This window comes from Tigriopus californicus, chromosome 2 (assembly GCF_007210705.1).
Source record: "Tigriopus californicus strain San Diego chromosome 2, Tcal_SD_v2.1, whole genome shotgun sequence".
Lineage (NCBI taxonomy): Eukaryota > Metazoa > Arthropoda > Copepoda > Harpacticoida > Harpacticidae > Tigriopus > Tigriopus californicus.
Genome location: NC_081441.1, coordinates 524,779 through 543,282, shown reverse-complemented (window position 1 = coordinate 543,282; position 18,504 = coordinate 524,779). Strand labels below are relative to the sequence as shown.

General features: G+C 41.7%; 2 protein-coding genes across 2 annotated transcripts; both read right to left on the bottom strand.

The window, feature by feature from the left end:
• Window positions 1-2,328: 2,328 nt before the first annotated feature.
• LOC131893159 (uncharacterized) lies at window positions 2,329-13,840 on the bottom strand. The gene is made up of 7 exons (XM_059243113.1): window positions 12,618-13,840; window positions 6,131-6,426; window positions 5,886-6,052; window positions 4,578-4,932; window positions 3,586-3,764; window positions 3,351-3,505; window positions 2,329-3,277 (listed from the first exon to the last, which is right to left on the bottom strand). The coding sequence occupies exons 1-7, from the start codon at window positions 12,922-12,924 to the stop codon at window positions 2,532-2,534; spliced, it is 2,205 nt and encodes a 734-aa protein (XP_059099096.1). The 5' UTR covers window positions 12,925-13,840; the 3' UTR covers window positions 2,329-2,531.
• A 1,283-nt stretch (window positions 13,841-15,123) lies between these two features.
• LOC131893164 (prostatic spermine-binding protein-like) lies at window positions 15,124-15,932 on the bottom strand. Its single transcript, XM_059243119.1, has 3 exons — window positions 15,718-15,932; window positions 15,465-15,651; window positions 15,124-15,393 (listed from the first exon to the last, which is right to left on the bottom strand). Exons 1-3 carry the CDS (start codon window positions 15,872-15,874, stop codon window positions 15,180-15,182), a joined length of 558 nt encoding a protein of 185 aa, XP_059099102.1. The 5' UTR covers window positions 15,875-15,932; the 3' UTR covers window positions 15,124-15,179.
• Between the last annotated feature and the right edge of the window lie 2,572 nt (window positions 15,933-18,504).

Genomic DNA, 18,504 nt, shown 5'->3' with positions numbered 1-18,504 from the left:
AGAGGGTACACAAGCAAAATCAAAACCGCTTAAATGAGTGGCAAAACGTGACCCTCCCTATCACCTAAGTCTTTGAACCAGGGCTGCATTACAACTCGTTCCTATCTTGGGTCTTCATTTCTCGACCCTTTGTCGTTTGAATTGATAGCCCTACCAGAGGTCCTTCAAGCTAAATAGCTGATTTTCCGGTTCGAAACCCATCACTACTATCAAGTTGATGGAACTTGCATTCAAAGAGACGATGAAGTGCATGAAATACTACATTTGTGTGTTGTGTTTGTTTTTAATCAATGAGGCATGACATTTATTTTTTTTGCTTTGAATGGTTTTCTTTATATTGGTAACAAAATCTGCAAAATCCTAGCTACCACACACGGTGGTACCCACAATAATGAAAAGGTTTTTGTGCAAATGCAAAGGCTTCTAATAACGATTTTCGTTGTTATTGAAACAAAAAGAACAACATCTGTAAAAAACGTCTTGGATTTGAGCTCAGATTAGAATATCAATCCACTTCAAACCTACAAAGAGATAATATTTTCAAAAACGTAATCAAAAAATGTTGGAAGTAACCTTAGTTGCGTTTCCAACTACAATTATATTAAATCAATTGCGCTAACGAAAAGATATCACGCTTTCAAAGATTGTGTTTGCATCAAATTTAACTACAAATTGCACCGGTTATATCTTACAGCAATTGCCAAAAATTGTAATATGCTTTTTCTATGCCGAAAATATAAATGGAAATATTTCACTTTTCTGAAGCAGGTAGAAAAACCCGAATATAGTTTGCAATATAACTTAAAATGTACTTAATGTCAATATTTCACAAATTGTGATGCCATACTTGTAAATCGCAACTTTAACCAAGCTTAATTTTGAATTTTGATCAAATTATATTAACGTTGAATTAAAACATCGCTAGTACGTAGAAATTGATTATTGCAAAAAGTGACAAATTTGAAACTTAAACTGTCACATGTATTCGCATGAATACTTTAGGAGTATGATAGGATGGTGTAGCTTTTGGCACTTAGGTAAAATGAAAGACAATTTTACATCTTTTGTAAGCTTGAAGTGACATTTTTTGCTACTTTTAGCTTTAAAAGTAACCTTAAAGAAAATGGAAAAAATATTAATTCTTTTTGTCTCATTGAAATAGACAATACTATGCCTTGTAAATAACTGGAAACATAATTAGGACATTTTTCATTCTTTTAAGGTGCAAAACGCAATTTTTAACTTGTAATAACTAAGCATCTGCGAAATAGAAGCATATAAAATTTTATGTCAATACATAACTAGGAGTACGTTTAGTACTGATTGACTACGTTGCATACAATGATGTTCTTTAAGTAATTTAACACACTTTGACAAAGAAAAAAAAATCTAGATGTTTTGGCGTTTGAGCAAACACTTAACCAGAAAATATAACCACCGTGTGCACAAGAAATAGCTCAATTAGTCTCGGGTCTGTCCACCTCGGCCTTCTTTCTCCAATGGGGCTTTGTGGTTGGAATCTGGTAATATCAGCATTTGATCTTGATGATGTGCTACCGGGAGAAAGTACTGAACGTACTTGCTAGAGACCCTCAAGTCCATTCAGGGTCCTTAGTACTGTTCTAACAAGCCTCCTAAGGCAGGTTACGTAGATTCATTGCGTTCGTTGCGTTAGGCGTTTGAAAAAGTGGCACATACACTTTAAGGATTTTCTTATTGGTTAAAGCATTACAGACATTATCATTAAAAGGAGGGTTTTAACTTGCAATTTCATATGAACTGGTATCAGAAGGACCGTACATATTCCTAACAGCTTCAATGATGCTTTTTCGCGCCTTAACAACTATTCGCAAAAAACATTGCCTAAAGGTGAATTACGTAAAATGGTCTACATTAAATGCAACGTTTTAGTCTATTTGAGTAATAAATGAATTAGAAGTGGTAATTCAATATTTTTTGGTAATATATTTTAGTATTATTTTATCTTTTTAGTAAGGCTTTTAAATGTGACAAAGATTAAATGGGTATTTTTTTATCTTGAACAGTCTAAATCTAGAAAGGGCTTAATCAATTATCAAAAGCGGGCTAGCCCATTCATTCTTTACCTAGTGATGTGGTTCGTTTTAAGAGGGCACAACTCTTTGATTCACCTCTTCAATCGAGTGCGGTTTGTGAAAAGAAATTAGAACTATAGCGCTCATAGGCTAAAATAGAGCGGGACGCTGATTGAAACCATGTTGTGCTAGTGTGGTGTCCACTTGTTGACTGCAGTATGACATAGTTGTGATGAATAAGGTCGCACAATCAACGTTGAGAGTTATCAAAAACCAGACCGTGCTGGATTTTTTTTTTATATTTAACGAATTATATTGATAAATTCCGTATCGTCATATAATGTAAATCTAAAGCCCTACGAAAAATAATGCTTGGCCCAACCAAGTCATCCCTAATAAGAGTAGTATGAATGCACAAAACAATAACACAATAACATCAAGTCATATCAGCGATAAGATCACGAGTGCACTGTCAGGTCACAGGTCTCGAGGGTACACCCCACGAAAGGATCCACTCCTGCCCGGTCCAAAGTGCTCCAAATGCTGGAGCTTACTCCTCTGACTCCGGGAACTTCTGTGCTCTTCCAAAGACAAATCCGAGCAAGGACGATGGTGGGTTGGAATGGGGACCACAAAATAAGGATCGAGGTCCTCTGAGGAAGATCTGGAACATAAACTAGAGGCTAGACTGTCCTCGGATTTCTTCCTTTCCCGTCGATAATAGAGATAGGTCCAGGCTCCCAAAATGACACATTGAACGAAGACAAAGATGGTGGCACCAATGCTGAAGGACACCGTGTTCAAGCACGACACGTGCTCGGGTGAGTCTTGAGGCGTCCACACATTATGGGTGTCTTCCCGAATGATTTCCCTTTCGAGGGTGTCAGGCTGCTCCTTGCGGGAGGCCAGTTCGAATTTATCACTGATTCTAATCACACCCGCCACCATAAGGTCTGATTTGGAACCCGTGTCCTGGCCTTCGATTTGTCGACGGCGTCGCCGTCGGCGGCGGCCAAATGAGCTCGTGGTTTGTCGCTTGCCGTAGTAATCCGTCACATCACATTGGACCGGGTCACACCGAGGTATGCAAGGTGTCACCAAAGCCCGGAATTGGACCAAGTCTGAGGTGGGAAACTTGAAGGCATCGAAGTCGGATTGAAGGACCTTGCCGGAACCCTCCACCTCTTTGATGGCACCCAGGATACTAAAGTCCGTTGGACAACCTAGAATGAGTGCGTCCAATACAGAATGGCCGACCGACCTTAGAATACCCATGCTGAAAACCTCATGACAAACCTCGGCTGTCGATCAGAACGATTTCACTCGAGTCCAGACCATCCATGGCTACCAAATCACGAACGAAGATCTCGTATGGGCTCTCCTTCTCCACAATCTCGAACCTCAGAGCCAGGGCATCGCCCACTTGAGCGGATAAGATGTCCAATCCCAATCTAGGAATGTACAAGCAAAACCAGCATTGATGCCGTCGTCCGAATCGACAGACAAAGTGCGCACAAGACGATTTTCTCACCTGTCGGTAACTCGCAGAGTGACGTTCGGGGACCGAACTACGGTGTTTTCCGCTCCCGCTATATTCAGGCCTCCTTTCACGCTCAAATTGGTGTCACTCACAATCGTTGTGTTGGAGAGGTTGTAGTTGCATCGGACCTTCAACCCTACATCCTCACCCGTCACAATCATGTCGTGGTGCTGAAATAGGAACCAGAACATGAAGAGCGGTGTGTAAAGGTACAAATACTATGCTGTATGGGGATCGTTTAAGAGAGGAAAATGAATAGATGAGTGTGCTTGACGTATGTACCGTGTTTGATTGCATTTCATTAAACCACGCGTTGAGATGCTTTCCTAAGTTTCGTGACTTTAAAAATATTCGCATCAAGATCAGAGGTTGGGATGGTTGGGATAGATCACTTCAATGATTTTGTAGGATGAGATTATACTCGGTAGATTTGGGATGTGTTCATATATCCCTCTGCCTGCTGACACACATGGTCACATTTCTTTAGTTACCAATAGGCTTCTACTTTTGGGGACGATCGATTTTAAAATCTCCAAAAGTTATGTTGCTTTTCTCTGATCAAATCTAACTTGCCCAGTAGAGAATATGTAACAAATTTTGGCCGAAATTCCAGATCAGTCCTATATTCAAGGGCTAACTAGATCCGCTAACCCTATTTCGTTGGAGGATCAGATATTATTTGAATCTTAGATAAGCAGTGAAATGAGAGAAACAGATTTTTCATCTGGTGTACTCGGGATTACATTCCCCTTGTATGCAGTAAGGCAATCCGCAAAAAATAGCATCTTATGTCTGAATTTCGAACTTATCCAGTCTGCTCTCAATTTGATTCATTGGACAACCAGATTCTTGATCAATATTCAAACAATCTAGGAGAGAAATTCTCCTTTTCGTAATAGAACCAACCAACAATAAAATAGTTCGCTTATTCGTAGTGCCGACGCATGAAAGAAAGGCATCGCAATAATATCTCGCTATTTTACCTGAATAATGACATCGGATCCAAATCTGCCTGGGGTCTCCTGCTTCACATCACAATCGATGTCGTTGAATCCCAGATAGAGCTCGAAGTCAAGTTTATTCTCAACGTTTATGGTGCACGAATTGGGTCGGGTCTTGCCGTAGATCTTGCCATTGAACACTCGATTGGTATGAACCTTGGCGATCATGTAATTAGCCTGACAATCCACACTCACGTTAAAGCACGACGTCAGTTCATAAGTCGTGGCTTGGGCCGCGGACAAGTACGGCTCGCGGATATTTCTTAGCGTTTCCGAGCTGTGGTGGCTCATGCGGCAAATGTTGGTGCCCGTATCACCGTAATCGTAAGAGTGGCATCTATTGGAGGAAGAAATGGTTGACTGGGTTGGTTTTGCTTCACGTCAACGGCAACGAGGTGGGGAATCATTTAGCCCCGGTAATCTAGGACATGTGACCGCAAACGCGGTCTTGATGACTTCTTGATCGCATGATCAGGCTTGCGTGCATATGAAAGAAAAACCCCTTTTCAAATCAGAATTTTTGTCATGATGACGATTCGTATGAGTTGCCAAGGTGCACCATCAAAACTAATTAACCCATGCCAAAGGTGCATTGAAGCTTGCTCTTCTTGTTCCTCCTTCTTCTCGTTGATGGACTTGGCTTGTCACTTGCAAGAAAAACCGCATAAAATTGGAGGGCATTAATCAACCGTCAATGAGGTGGTCCTCTCTCTCTCTCTCTCTCTCTCTCTCTCTCTCTCTCTCTCACTCTTTCTCATGTTCAACCTTTGATCAAGGGAATCTGGAGGAAAAATGGTCCCATGAAGTATTTGATTCCACCAAGCTGTTAGACATCCTCTGTACCATCCATCATGGAAGGTTGTTTTCGAATAGGACCCTAAAACTTTGGGATTTCTTGCTGCTCGGAAAGCGATTTCGGAACAATACGTGCAGACATGTAATTCGCTGATAATAGCTCCTGAGCTCGTTAAACGAGCGTCCTAGATGCTGTTCCTTGTTGGCGATTTGGTCCAATTAGTGCCTGGGCGGTTTTTAGGTCAAACGGCCTGATTGACTCTCAAGACGTGCTATAACAACGTGAACACCATCCACTGTTTACAAGGGCTAATTGGAGCGCAATTAACTCGATCTACCTCAAGATGCTCGAGTGATCAAGTGGATGACGTTTCAGGAGAGCAGTACTTCCCTACAAATTGCACGTGTACAGTACTTACGTACTGTGTATACTATAGGTACGCTATTTCCCACCGGGAACTCACGCTAGATACCGACCCCACACATTGCTTCTACCTGTAAGTGGAGCTCACACAGAGCTGTTCACACTCCTTTTGACTGCCAATATTGGCAAACACAGAATCCACGGTCTTCAGGATCTGGCCTTTGATGGGTTTGAAATTGCAAACGGACGACGGTTTCTCGGCGCAATTATTCTCCAGGTAATCGATGCCAATGGCAGGCTAGAAACAGAAACAAATTTGACCTCATCCACACCCCACCCACATCTGGTTGTGCCATCTTTACGCAGACAAACTTACGAAAAAGGCGTTCCGAGAATTGACGGTATGTCGGTCCATATCTGAGATCTCGCACGTCAGTTTCAACGTGTCGAAATTGGCCGATCGACAGGTGAAGGTGATCTGGCTCAAGCATTGGGCCATGCAATCCTCCACGGTGTCAGCCGGGCGGGTCTCTCGGGCAAATCCCAACATCTTGAAATCCTGGACCCGATCGAAGATCCAGCCTCGCCCGGGACATAAAGTTCGAGCGGATCGGACGCACGTTTTCTGGGCGAACAACGTGAACACTGGAAATTGACTTCGGGATAGCGAACCTGGGACAAAAGGACAAAAAGAAGTTGGTTTGATCAATCTTGATAGTTGATTGTGTTCCATCCATTATGGTCCATTTAGCACACCTAAAACTTATTGGAGCGCATTACCATTGGACCTACGACTGGTTGATTCAGTCAGTGAATTTAAAGTGGGGATAACTAATACTGATTTTAGCACCCATTTGAAATGTTTCGAGTGCTCGTAAAATGTTTTCCAAAGCCGTTTATATTTACGTTTTTCATTTCCTTCTTATTAAATTTACTATTACTTTTACCTCCTTATGTTTCGTCAAATGACTGAATTCTAGCCATAGTGCAAAAACCCTCTATACATTTTTAAATGTCGTGGGTGGACGATTCAATAAACAATAAAATATAAAAATAAACTGAAAAGGCCAATAGTGGAGTAGAATGAAAAAATGAAAATCCGTTTTGGGTTCAATAGCATTTTCTGCTAGTTGTACAAAAGAGTTAGTACAACACAAACATGTAGTTCTTCTCGTTGAATGGCCGGGGTGACTCCTTGTGCGGACAATTAAAAAAGATAACAACTGAATGTGTCGACTCTCAGGGATCTCATGGTCTTAGTTGAATTGTCTGTCAAGCATCACTCATTTCAAAACGACGAAATGGTCTCCTCCATTTAAAGTTATTTGTTTCGCGGGACTAGCACTCAAGACAATTTCGTGTACTTTCTATCCGCTTTCAACAAATTTGCAGCAAGTCTTGAGAATCAGTCTCCGATGTTACGAACGAACGAGCGACCGAGCTACCGACAGACCAACCGACAGAACGAACTTGACTGAAGGCTATGTTTGGTTGATATCCCACACTTTGGTACCATAATAAGAGCTTGAGTGCCAATGATGATCATCATGAGAGATTTGGCCATCTTTTACACACCCGAGTAAGGCATAATTACTCGAACGCTCCCGCCAACAACTCCTGCCACTCGAGTCTTCCTCTCAAGGCAATTGGAGATCCTCTTCCTTAGAGAGAGAGTAAACTACCTCCCAAGAAGGGAAAAGGGCTCATTTGTTAGTCAACAACGGTTTTTGCTCGCTCTTGATTTTCTCAATTTACCGACTCCTTTCTTTATCATTATAACTAGGATGATTATGATTGTGGCAACAGGAGGGGGCGATCAGCGAAGTGATAAAAAAACCAGGGGCTTATTCCACACTCGTTCGCGATCTGTGTTTGTCTGTCAGCTTTGTGGTGGCGGCGGCGGTGGTGGCGGTTTCTGGTGGTGGTGTTCAACACTGGAAATGAAATCGTGTGAACTAACTCTCGCTTTCATTTGCCTTCACCGCAAAGAAAATGAGAGATATAGGCATTATGTACAGCACTCACTCACTAACACCTGGCCAAGCTCAGACCCGAAACCATGCCATGTTGCACCGTGTGCTGTGTCTGGGAATCAAAAAGGTCAACTCCCTCTGTGCCGAGAGAACAAAGCAAGTGTCTTGTATCCCCGGTAATGAAATCAATCAGGTCGAGAAATTCTCCAACCTCCACGGACACGACACGGTGGGAAAAGGCCAATAAATCACCCCGGAGTTGCCGAAACACATTAGACATGTCAATTTTGACAAATATGAGCAATCATCGCTGTACACAAGGGTGGATGTTGAATTGCACAGCATACGATCGATGATGTGTTTATTTTCAGGGATGAGCTCAAGGGGCCATTCTCGCACCCTCTTTTCTGCTTGGCTTTTCCTTTAAAGATGCGTTATGTGTGATGAAGAGCAATTCTCAGGCCATCATCAGGCCTATCCAAGTATTGGCCAATCGAATGTCGGTTGAAAGGGTTGACTGTCGAATGGTTCGTGCTTAATGCACATGCGGAAACAAATGTCTAGAAATCGTTCCCAGACGGGGAAAAATGCTGCCTTGAGGAAAACAAACGATTACGTCTGTTTCTTCCGCGCTAAATTTGGCTAATAAACCAAACAAAAGAAATAATTCAAGCAAGCGATAAATCTCTCGTGTTGATTCTAAGAATTCACGGTGGTTTTTGAAGCCCTATTAGTTAAACCTGCATCTCATTTCCGCTCTCCTACAATCCTTGTTAATCCGATTTTCTTCGCTAAAGTTTGGTACGATTGTTCCAAAATTAATCACGGAGGACCATTTATAATCACTCGTTTCAACAATCAAGTGAATTGTACATGAAATTTTCCTGACATGGTTTCTGCCCCGAGGATATTCGTGGTACATGGTGTGATCATTGATGACTCCACACGACGATTCCAAGGAGGAGAAGCGAAAAAGCGAAGAGGCACAGAGGACTGATTGGCTGATTGCCAAATCCATTTTCAGGGGAGCTCATCAAACCGAAATCAGCAAGTCCAGACCAAAAAAGTTATGATCCCGATGAAAGCAATCTGTTCTGTCCAAAGTTCAGGAGTGCAAACGGAAGCTCATTATCCTGTCGTGAGTGACGAGCGATTGACCTGGATTTTTGTTCCCATCACTTGGCTCCTCCTCCTCAGGTCTGAACATCTCTCTTTTTTCCTCTCCAGAGATCATGCATGGATCTAGGAGATCATTCATTGGGGGAAGAATAATCACTTTTTTCCTGATGGGAATGGAAAGGGTTGGTTGGATTGGAGAGATTTCCCCGAAATACCGAGGTCCCACTCGCTTGGCATTCAGTCTCCATTTGGAATGCGTCCAAGGCACAAGAGCGAATGAACTCCAGGAATCAGTGTTCACTTCCAAAAACATCTCTCTCCCTTTCTTTCTCTCTCTGTCTCTTTTGGTCTCTCTCACACATTTACTACCTCAGGGATGGACGGACTTTAGTGGTGATGTGTTGATTTGAAGACGGAAATGACAACAAACCAACTACAGTACATACATTCAATACCACGGGGTGTCAAAGAGTAATTTGTTTACAAAAAGACGTTCCCATCAGAAACAATTATAAATAGAACCACGAGTTTGGAATAGTTTTAGGTATTTAAGTAATGTGGCGTCAAAAACGATCGTATTCGGGGGGGGAGGAAATAATTCTAGCAATTTAGAACAAGGCTAGTTGGTTGCTCTGAAAAAATAAAGCTCTTGATATTTTGGTTGTTGGTCATAGTAGCACAAAAATATCATCAACGATATTCGTTATTTTGGGCCAATATTCGAGAGTCCCCACCCCCAAAAAGCATCCTGATGCCTTTTCCATATCATTTACAGTATATTACGGAATACACGCTAAAATCTATTTCTTTTGTGTAATTATTCGATCTTTTGTAATCGTTTTTTGTTATCTGGAAAGAAGTGCGCATAATTTTCAAATATTCTCGTCATAGCTAGGGTAGATCTATGTAAATTTCAGTTTTTCCAGTTCTCAAACATCAGGTTTTAATATCCAACCTAGATGGTTTGTCTCTACATCTGAATGTCGTGCCAAATGGATTTCACAAATCATGTTCATTTTTTTGCCAAAGGAACTGACTTAAAACTAGCTTTAAAGCTTTGAAATCAAACTTAAATTCCGGACATTTCCGCTAAAGACCACTGTAAACTTAACCATGCGGCATATAGCTATTTGAATTATTTCATAAGGAGTGCAAGCTAAATAATTGAAATGGACGTGCTGATAAGCTATTCTTGAGTTTAGTGCTTTTAACACCATTCTTTCTTTCGAGATATTGGCAAAAGGAACTGTTTTTGCATAAAATCATATGCTTAATATCATTTCAGCTATTGTAATTTATTCCGTCGCTTTCAGTGAGTTTTAATAGCAAAATATCATTTAACATTCCCTTAGTCCCTGAAGTTGAAATATACTCTACGTATATCACTTTAAATCAATAGAAAAAGGGCACCAAACATGTTCCCAGTAATCAATTAGTCATCTGGACGAAGGCATTTAATTATGTTTTTGAACGGCGAGCGCGCCTTCGTTCCAACGAGTATTATGCCTAGTGTTCGTTCGTGTTGAGTGAGTGATTCCCTAATCACTTTCCGTCATTGTCCAAAGTGTTCCTCATTGGCTTTTAGCATCTCCCAAGGCAATGAACACCCTGTTTCTTCGTTCAAGTCACCAACGAGTGAAATCCAACGTGAATGAATGCTAAGTAGTGCATTACCTGAGACACATCTTTAAAGCTCATTGGCTTCCAAGAAGGGAAACCATGTCATGAGGCACAACCTGTTCAAACATCATTGCACCGTTTGTGGTGGTGGTGGTGGTGGTGGTGAAGAAAAGAAAAAAAAGTAAAAGGACTCATCAGAATCTCATCTCCAGTCACAGATTCAATCTCTTTGAATTTCTCCATTGTACTTGACAAGCACACACACACACACACACATACACAAATATGCTATGTATGTGCACAGTATGTATGTATGTATGTATGTAGGTAGGTAGGTAGGTAGTAAGGTAGGTAGGGAGAAACCAAAACAACGGCCATTATCTCAACCTATGATCCAGAGGAGGCTCTCGAGATCGTTCCCTCCAGATTAGCGAAAACAACATATCAAGTAGAACGAACCTTTTCATTTCAAACCTCGGTTCGATGGTGTTCGAAGTCATTGCATATGGTTCAGGAGCCATTTCTTTACAACCATTAGTATAATTGATTTCAACTACCAATTGAGAAAAGTGTGAGTGGGTTGACTTGAAGTTGCATAGGTCTGAATCAACCCATCACGAGGATCCTCCCCACGAGATAATGGGGCCCTGTCAACGCGAAAACTCAAAAGTCAAAACTCAAAAGTAGGGCCAACGTACACACACGGATGTGCAGAACACGAGGCGTGTTCCAATTTGAGCCAAGCTCTTCTTTTTTGTGCTGGACGAGATTATCTGTTCCATTCAGAGTTGGGATTACGTTTTGGTGGGTTGCTTAAGGAAAGGAATGAATGGCCTTTGCTACGATGGAGTGAGTACAATCTCCTTGAGGGACTCCTCCTTCTAGTGTGAAAATGTGGCGTTGTGTACACACGGTACATTATTACCTACGTACGTACGTATGAAGTACTCGTACGTAGATGATGCTTTTGGTTTGCTGTTTCTCCACTTCGGTTTTCTGTTGTGGTTGGTTTAACGGATTGCCAAAGGAACGTGACATTTCGATCCGAAGCACCATTTTTTTGTGCTCAAGCAGAGAGCCAGCATCGATTTCTTCTCACACTCCGTCGTTTCGTTCAAGTGAGTCAGACAGAAATGGCTGCTTCTCCCTCATTGTCGCTCGTCTTTTCTTTGCAGCGAGTAACAAACAAAGAGAAATTACTCGCACTTATTCGTTGATTTTGGATGGCAAGTTCGACCAAGAATCAATGAACTGTCAAATGACTTGGATGCCAAGAATGGATAAAAAACGATCCCAAAGACGAGCAAAAGAAGAGGACCTTAATTGCGCGGCACTTCTTGTCAAAGTGGTTAAATACCATGAACAAGCGAATTTGATCGTCTTCAAAATTTCATTGTGGCTTGGCGCAAGCCTCCTAAGGCCCTGGCTAAAAGAAATGTCATATGATTTTCCCGCCTTGTCATCGCTTGAGCAAATGGACAAAGAGGAACAAGAGGAATAAGTGGATGGAGACAGAAAAATAGTTCGTCACTGTTGTGACCATCATAATCAGCAATCCCGCTTTTGACACACCAAAGATAGAACCCTATGCAGTAGATACGTACCTAGAGTGACAAGAACACCATCAACAGTTAAGATCAGAAATGCCTTCCCGCCCCACCATTTTTCAATTGAATCGCACTTTACGGGTGGGCACTTTTAGCCTTTGGGCTTTTTCTCGCTCGTTTCTCCCAGGCTTTACGGTACTTCCTTCCCAAATAGTTGGGGAGTGGGCATCTTTCTGAGGGCTCAACTTCAATTGAACCCCAGGACATTGGTCCATCGCTTCACTTTCTTTGAACTAGTTTCGTCAGGACCTCAAGCCCTTGTTCATAAAGTCTGCATACATTCCTGAGGCCGTAAGAAGTCAATTTTGCGGTGATGACGGATCCCCACTTAATTTGATTATTAGCATTACCCCTGACGAAAACAGTCATACAAAAAGCGTCCCTGACCTCTACGTAGCATAGCAGAGCTTCAAAGCTAACGGCCAGACAGCTTTTAAAGGCAAAGAGATCAAACGGGATTGAACAACAGGTAGGATGGGCTATGTGGTACCTCTGTACGGGTATACCGTATCATCGTTGTGTATTTCTGTATTCCTCGACTGACCTGGATTGTTTCGGGCGGATGCCATGAAGAGGACGCAAAGGCCGGTTTCGTAGTTGACGGAGGCACACGTCACGTTCTGCCGACAGACTTCGATGCACTCCTCGAGAAGCAACACCCCCGGCCTCGTGTCCAATATGAATTCCGGAGCCGTGAACACATAGCCCGTGATCAGTTCGAAGGTAACGTCTCGGGTGGGGCAATTTTGTGACCGCACGAGCGCCCCCGGTGACAGCATCACCAGAGTGAGAGTCAATAGTAGTGGAACTGAATGAGAATGAGGATGACGCGGGGGATTGATTCGGATCATTTTGATGAAATATACACTGGAAATTTGACAACTGATCGGTGCGTTATGATTAGGCAAGTTTGAGGGCAAATGAATGAGTGAGTGAGTGAGTGAGTAAAGACACCTGTTGGCGGGAATCGTTTCTTTTCTGACGCATGGATGGCACCTCAAATGAGGCAGGTCTTTTTTCGAATTAGTTATTGTTGTGTGAGACTTTCAAAAATTCGAGGGGAGCTTCTCCACCACCAATTCCACAGCAGCCATGTCACGATGATCTCACTTTCGTTGCCGGATATGCCTCCACGAACCTTTTTCTTGCCGCTTCGGCTGGCTCGTACGGTAGTCGAGAGGTCGAATAATGAGTCAAAGCAACAACCCACTTGACATCTTGCTCTCATCAAGGGAGTTCCGACTCACAAATAATACACTCATGCAGTCGGCTTCAGAGTAGAACGGAGAGGCCTCTCGCAACGAAAACCCACGCGGAAAGCCGAGAGTGAGAAAGAGAGGAGAGATCTTCACTCCTGAGCGACTTCCTCGCGACTGACTGAGCGACTGAGTGACTGAACCACCAAAGAGGAGAACAACCAAAGAACCGAAAAAGGCAGGAGGGAGGGAGTAAATAAGTGACATCACCGAGCGAATGAAGGAAAGAACGAACGGTGAAAGACAAACGGGGAAACGTAGAGGAAGAGAGGGAGGCCGAAAAAGTCGACAAGGAAGGATGTGAGTGATGATGATTATGAGAACTGGGATTTTACCGATGTCAAGGGTTCACGCTCAGCCAACATTAGGAGTCGAGTCAGTCAGACCAGATCTATTTTCAAGTTTTACCTACCGGTGCTAAGGTTGCATTGCGAAATAAAACAAAAAAAAAGTACCTCAACAAATCTGATGGAAAAGTTGATTGTGTTCAAAGGCACTCGTAGCTGACCACCACCCAAGATGGAGTTAAAATTTGAATTTACTACAAAAGAAGACTACATATGAGAGCATGCTTCTGAACTACATTATAGTGCTTATAATATCTTACACGTTATCCTGATATACATTGCGGCTGATGATGGGCGTCCAATCTGGTATTGTCTCAATCATCACCATAACAATGGTTTTTTCTTCATCCATTCCATTTTTTAAATCTTTATTGCGAGTTTCAATCTCATTGGATTATTATTTGACAGAGTTTTTCAATATATTTTGGTATGTCCCATTTTGGGTTCGAGGTCCGCCGTTTGAGGTCCGCCGTTCGAGGCGATATAATCCACTATAGCAGGGGGTGGGGGGGGAGACCTGGGTTCGAACCCATGAACCCGAGCAAAGCTCGGTCGGGCGTTAACCAACTGCGCTACAACCATCTCCCTTTTTCTTTATTTCTGATCATTTTACATCTTTCAAATGTAGGCTATTTAAAAAGGTGGAAATGTTTTGGGTGGTTTGATTAATTTGTAAGGATAAAACAATAACTGGATCCCGATTTTTTCTAACCTACATGATCATTTTTTTTAGCGGGGCAAAAGTTGTACCTTCCATTGTTAAATTTCCATATTTTGGCATTCTTTGCAACTGTCTTCACACTTTTATCATTTCCAAATATTTTTCACCTTGGTTTCTAATTTCAAGGAAACGTTTTCCCTTACATTGATAAACCAAATAAGGTCCAAACTGGACGTAGATCTTGAAAGATGACCCATCTGAACAAGACGTGGTGGCAAATCCTTGACGTTTCTTTTTCAGATAAAAAAGCTTAGTAGCTTACATGGTCCCAGGTAATAGATTGCCCCCAACTTCGGCAGTTTTTGTAAGACAAAGTGTCCATTAGTAGTTGTTAACATAAGTAGGCGTACTCAAAATGGGCCATCACCAGATTTGTTAAGAGTTTTAGCACCCCCTCGAACAATGAAAAGTATGTTCTTGAAAAGACTAATTTACTTGCATTATGTTTGAAAAATGGGGATCAGACTGAATTTCAAAGTGCAGTTCAAAAATCTCTTTTGCTCTCTTTTTTGAGGGTGAAGTTGAAATTTAACACTGACTTGCCCTATTATTCGTTTAATTGGAAGTGTAAGCTAACGAATCACCCGCTTAAAACAAGGAATACACTCATATACTGTTTAGTACAAGCACGTCATCCATCAATGACTTTGACTAAAATTAGGCAGTACAATAAAGAACGAGCTATGCTTGATCATCTAGGACGTTGAAAAAAAGTTGCATCGCATCAAAGCTTAACACCATATGCAATTATATTTCATTTTGAATCCAAACCCATGGTCAGTCTAACCCGATCGACGACCAAACGAATGTCGTCGCCCTTTGTGACGTCGACCACCGGAGAAATAGTGACCATGTCGACGCTTGGAATCATCGTCGTCGTCATCATCATCATCATCCTCATCCTCATCATCATCATCATCGTCATCCTCAAATTCGTTGTCCGATTCATAACCTTCATCCTCGGCGGGAACGTCCCAATCCTCTCCATCATTGCGTCTATGAAATCAGAAAATACCTGATCAGCCATCAACCACGTGGAAAGTGCAAACCCTCGCAAGCAATCATACGTCTGTGATTGGGGCCAAACTGGCTCTGAATCCTCATTATCTATCCGATCCTTTTCTTTGTGCCTTCGAACCCAATTACGTGAGGATGGGTTTAGGATCCCAAAATGGCCATCGTCGTTTCCGTTGAGATCGTTGATCAAAGGTTGTGTTTGAACCCCGCAAATGCATTGGTCATACTCACAATAACCTGGAATCGTAGGTAGAATGACAACTAATATGTTAGGTATCAAAACATTGGTCAAGGATATCTTACCGGAGGTGTATCCTTGAGGAATACAGGAAAGGGCACACGCGTTTCCATCCCCCAGGATGCCCAAATAGCCGCATCTGAACGAAGCAAAACCATCCACGTTTGACCCAAAAATTAGGCCCAAACAAAGCCAGCTAATAGATAAAGAGAGTCTAGTCATGCTGGCACAGGTTGAGAAGATCAACTGTATTGTCTGTCACAGGTTCTTTGAAAGGAAACAGAAACAGCTACTTTGATGATGATAAGACTCTCGTTCAGTCACAGTTAGACCCTATTGGATTGCATGCACAGAGGAGTAGTTTTATTTTCTATGGTTGGTACGTCATCCGGTTTATGTCACAATGGTACTGTAAAGGTTCAATCAAAAATAGGCGTCGTAGTCTTGGTTGGAATCTTCAAATATGACATGGTCATAAGATGGGGAGGGGTCCTCCGTTGTTGACGAAGACCTTCTGGACAGCAGTGTGGTGGGGAAGAGAGCACCTATATTCCCTTTGTTCACAGGAGTGGTGACCTCGGGGGTCTCGCGATCCATTGCAATGGTTCCACAAAAGCAGTCTGAACCTTGGCAATGGCCTAGGAGATCCAGGATGTCATTGGAAGCGATATCTTAGCACACCTTTTTACCAAGGCCAAGAAAACATGAAAACGTACCTCGATCTCGTCCAGTGATCCAACAAGAAAATCGGCAAGCTCGGTCGTTTTGAAGGAACGAGAACACATCACAACGAAAGCCAACCTTGGCCTCAGTCTCCAAGGCCAATGCCATCATAATCGTCATGTACAACAAAGCTAGCTTCATTTTTGTTCTCCACAGTGTTCAAGCGAGTCAAGATGAATGAAAACCGTCTCTCTCTAGAGTGAAAACTCGCTTCCTTACGTATCTTGACATGTCGAAGGAAGAGCAGTTGAAATTGGGCAGATAAGTCCCACTTCCTGTGACTTCAAGGACTTCAAGGGCTAAGTTGGATTTCCCAGCTATTCAATTTTCTCCGTATTTTTTATTCGGTTAGTGGAACCACAATTTGAAAAGATGATGCAAATCATATGGGTGGCCAGATTCAGCAATACTACGACGGTTTACAAATCGGTCACTGACCGATTTTGTAAGCCAATTTGAACTAAAAAATAAAACTAAGTATTCTGGTGAAAATATAATCTCAAACATGAAGCCAATGACTGATCTTGGTTGATATGTAAAAGGCATTCTTTAGTTTGTTCAAAGCTGTTTAAACGAATCTTTTGCAAAAGAGGTAATGTTGAAGAAGTATAAATTCATGAGGGGAACTCAATTTCGGGACACACTGTACGTATGTGAAAAATGCTCCAAACTCGTTGAAATTTGGCACACGAGTACTTGATCATATGGTGAGCAAAACTTTTGGGTTAATCTGCAAATGTGTCAAAGAGCTAGTGACTTGGATTGCAAAAGGGAAAGCATCTCAAATTTGCTCTTTGCCGGAAGGTCCCCAACCTCCATTGCAAGTGTCCTGAACACCTCCAAACACCTGCTTCACATCTGGAAGAAACATGAACTGGAAGCTAGAGGCCAAAAGCCAAAAGAAGACGTGATTACGAGTCAGGAGGGAATTTCAAATTGGGTTCAAAATATTTCATTGGAGTCCAGGGCTGTACCGAAGACGAAGACGTTTGTGATTTTGGTCAAAATAGTTGTTTTTAAGTTAATAAAATCAGCCAAAATAAATTCCGAAAACTTAAAAGTCAGTTTGAAAAAGGTGCAAATAGCTTTATTTGTTTGGATATTCAAGCATTAATGTGGTAAATAAGGTAAAGATTGCTTCATTAATATATTGTTCACGATCTTCTGGCTCTTTGGGCTCAGTATACTCCCAGATCTTTGCTCTCGGTCTGTTGTTTGTTGTAAAGGGATTCGTTGTTCTTGGATGAACTTCTCCTCTTAACAACGGTTTGAGGATTTCCCTGAGCATCTTTCCGGTCTTCAGTAGGGCCCTTAGTTTTGGTTCTGATATCAAGACTGCTCTCATTTGCATTTTAGAATATTGTTTTGGTGGCAAACGATGGGAGGGTTACCATTCGCCCTATGGTTAAAATTAGATCATATGCGGTATGACACAGCTGTATGTGCTCAACACTTCATCTTAATGAAAGCTTGAGGTTTAATGTCAAACAAATCTTTGAGCGAGGACAAAAATTACCCCAATTTTTTTGACATCCACCCTATATTTCTCCTAATTTTCCTTTAATAATGACCAAAACTCTTCAATTTCCCCGAAAGTCCTCGGTTTTAGGTTGTTTCATGGTTAAAATTCATGAAATAGTTTAGTTGCTCAAAAATTATCAAAATAGCTAAAAACTTAATTTAACCCAGAAAATTATCTTTCCGACCCCTACTGATCAGTTGGGGTCACAAACTAGTTTGTGATTTCAGGCAAAATAATTGTTCTTAGTTTATGATGATTAGCCAACATGAGTTGGGAAAACGTTAAAATAAGTGACTGAAAATTTAAAAAACGTGTTTTTAATTGTTTGGTTATTCATGTATTATGGTGGTTTTTAAGGCCAAAAATTGCTTGATTATCGTTTTTCACAATCTTCTTGCTCTTTGGGATCAGAAACATAGTCTTAGGCACATATCTATAATTTCTAAGAGAAAGCCATATTTTGAAACATCCTGAAATCATGGTCCAGGACAAAGTAGGTGAGTGGTCTCCGAAATTAATACCACCATTGTGTGAGAATCTAAGGCAAAAACTTACATTATATTTCAAAGAAAAAGTAAAATACACCGTGAGTTACCGATCAATCCTT